This window comes from Bison bison, unplaced genomic scaffold (genome assembly GCF_000754665.1).
Source record: "Bison bison bison isolate TAMUID 2011002044 unplaced genomic scaffold, Bison_UMD1.0 scf7180017854146, whole genome shotgun sequence".
Lineage (NCBI taxonomy): Eukaryota > Metazoa > Chordata > Mammalia > Artiodactyla > Bovidae > Bison > Bison bison.
Genome location: NW_011484719.1, coordinates 4,421 through 6,465, shown reverse-complemented (window position 1 = coordinate 6,465; position 2,045 = coordinate 4,421). Strand labels below are relative to the sequence as shown.

Genomic DNA, 2,045 nt, shown 5'->3' with positions numbered 1-2,045 from the left:
ACCTATTTGTGGGTATAGAAAATGTGGAAACATAAAAACACGTAATTCAGTGAAAGGGCCAACTCCATAGAATGCCCTAACCCCCAAAAAGCATCTTCAGATACAAACATGGAAACAAACATGACATCATCCTGTATTACTAAATCACGGGATTAATCCCCATTACAGGGCTTTTTTGAAAAATCTGGCAATTCCCACCCCCTCACTTGATGAACTCTAAACATACTACGAACTCTATTTTCAAAGCTAAAAAAAAGGTGGCAGAAACAATTATTACACATCATTAAGAAAAAATGAAGATAATACCTAGATTTATTCTGTCCTTGATTCACATCTACTTTAACTGTGAGTGACTTCTTCTTAAGAAAGACAGATGAAGGCTTCAAGTCGGAATCACTATTATCAAGTTGGTTAGAGGAAGAGCTGCTCTCTTTACTGCCAGCCCTTTCTTTCTTTATTTTGTCCTTCCGTGTGTCCTTACAGGATCTCAAATCAACATTGCTTTTATCTGAGTGGGTTAAGGCAGCACAGTCTTTCTTAGATGGCTTAGAAGATTCTTTGACTTGCCCACCTTCAGTCTCTCTCCCTCTTCCAGCATGAGAACAACTGGACTCTCTGTTCACAGGGCCTTTTTGAGAACCCAATTTTCTATCTTCCTCCTTAGGGTACTTCTGAGCTCTTTCATCATAAAAGTCCTTGTCGCCATCTGAGGTCTTCCGATATTTGTGGCGAGAATCACAGGATACCTTGGCTGCTGAACTGGTCTCTGGGAACTCCCTTGGAGCATATCGATAAGTTTGGGTTTCAAGGTTCCGCTGATCTTTCTTCTCTTGGTAAGGAGCAGAAAAATGCCTGGATTTCCACTGTGGGCTCCTGGCAGGCTCTCTGTTTTCATACCTCTCCACATCGTGAGGTCTTTTTGATGTGTGTCCGTATTTTCTGAAATCATGATCCTCAGGATACCTGTGTTGACATAAAACAATTTACATTTGCACTAGAGAGAAGAAAGTGAGAATTTATATGTGTCGAAAGTTGGGCAGCATGGCTTTAAATGCAAAATGTAGTGGAAAGTTAACCTATAATCCCTTAAGCCAGCTCATAGATGCACAAGGTTACTTACAGAAAATAGCATCTTTTAAAAAAATATATTCTAGCCATCTACATGATTTACTCTAAAAATAAACACTTCACTACTATCAGTAGACCAAAACTACATTGCAATGCTTTTAATCTTTTAGACAAAAGCTTTTCAAGGTTATCTTCAACCATAAAGTAAACAGACTTTTTCATTTGAGGCTTTATATCAAATTATGCTAGTTTAATATTTTTCTATACCTCTTCTGAAAAGAGATCCTTTTCTCAAAATCTTCAGAGCCTCTTCTAAGTGACTGAGAGTATTTTTCATCTTGTATCCTCTGGTACCTCGGTTCAGCTTCATGCCAATGTCCTTCGAATCTAAAAGAATCTGTTGTTGATCTCACAGGTGGTGTCCCTCCTTTTTCACTTCTTCTATTTCTGCGGTCATCAGGAATATATCTTCCTTGTGCTTTCTGGGGATAACAACTCCTCTGGTGCTCTCTGTAGAACATACCTTCTGAGTGTCTGGGCACATATTGAGCTCTTCTGTTACTATCATCTCCTCTTTCTGGTAAATATACTTGGGGAGGCTTATAAGTATAAAACTTTTCTGAAGAGTTTCCTCTTATGTTTGGAGAAGGTGATCTATGCTCGTAAGATCGGTAATGAATATTTTCATGAGAAGAAATCCTTGGTTTACTCTGTCCATATTTCTCATCGTCCATTCTCCAAGTGATGGGTCTTTTGGGATCCTTCCTATAGTCGTAGCCATAATGCTCAAATCTTTGCTTGTAGTGTTCAGAACTTCTAGGCACTGGTGATAAAGACCTATGTAAACAAATACAGAAAAGTTTAGTCCATTCAAAGATAATACACTAAGTTGGTATTACAGTGACTTATCCAAAATAAAACATTTGCTTTTCCTCTGCCTCTTCCACTCAGATTCATCAGTATTTGATATCTGTATT

General features: G+C 38.3%; 1 protein-coding gene across 1 annotated transcript in view; it reads right to left on the bottom strand.

Moving 5' to 3' along the window:
• The window catches only part of LOC105000107 (chromosome unknown open reading frame, human CXorf23), a gene marked incomplete at both ends in the record, with an annotated part of 11,368 nt that extends 9,416 nt beyond the window's left edge, over positions 1-1,952 (bottom strand). Inside the window, 2 exons of the mRNA XM_010855817.1 lie at positions 307-963; positions 1,336-1,952. Of these exons, the coding sequence (XP_010854119.1) occupies positions 307-963; positions 1,336-1,952 (1,274 nt within the window). The remainder of the gene's footprint in view (positions 1-306; positions 964-1,335) is intronic.
• Positions 1,953-2,045: the final 93 nt, after the last annotated feature.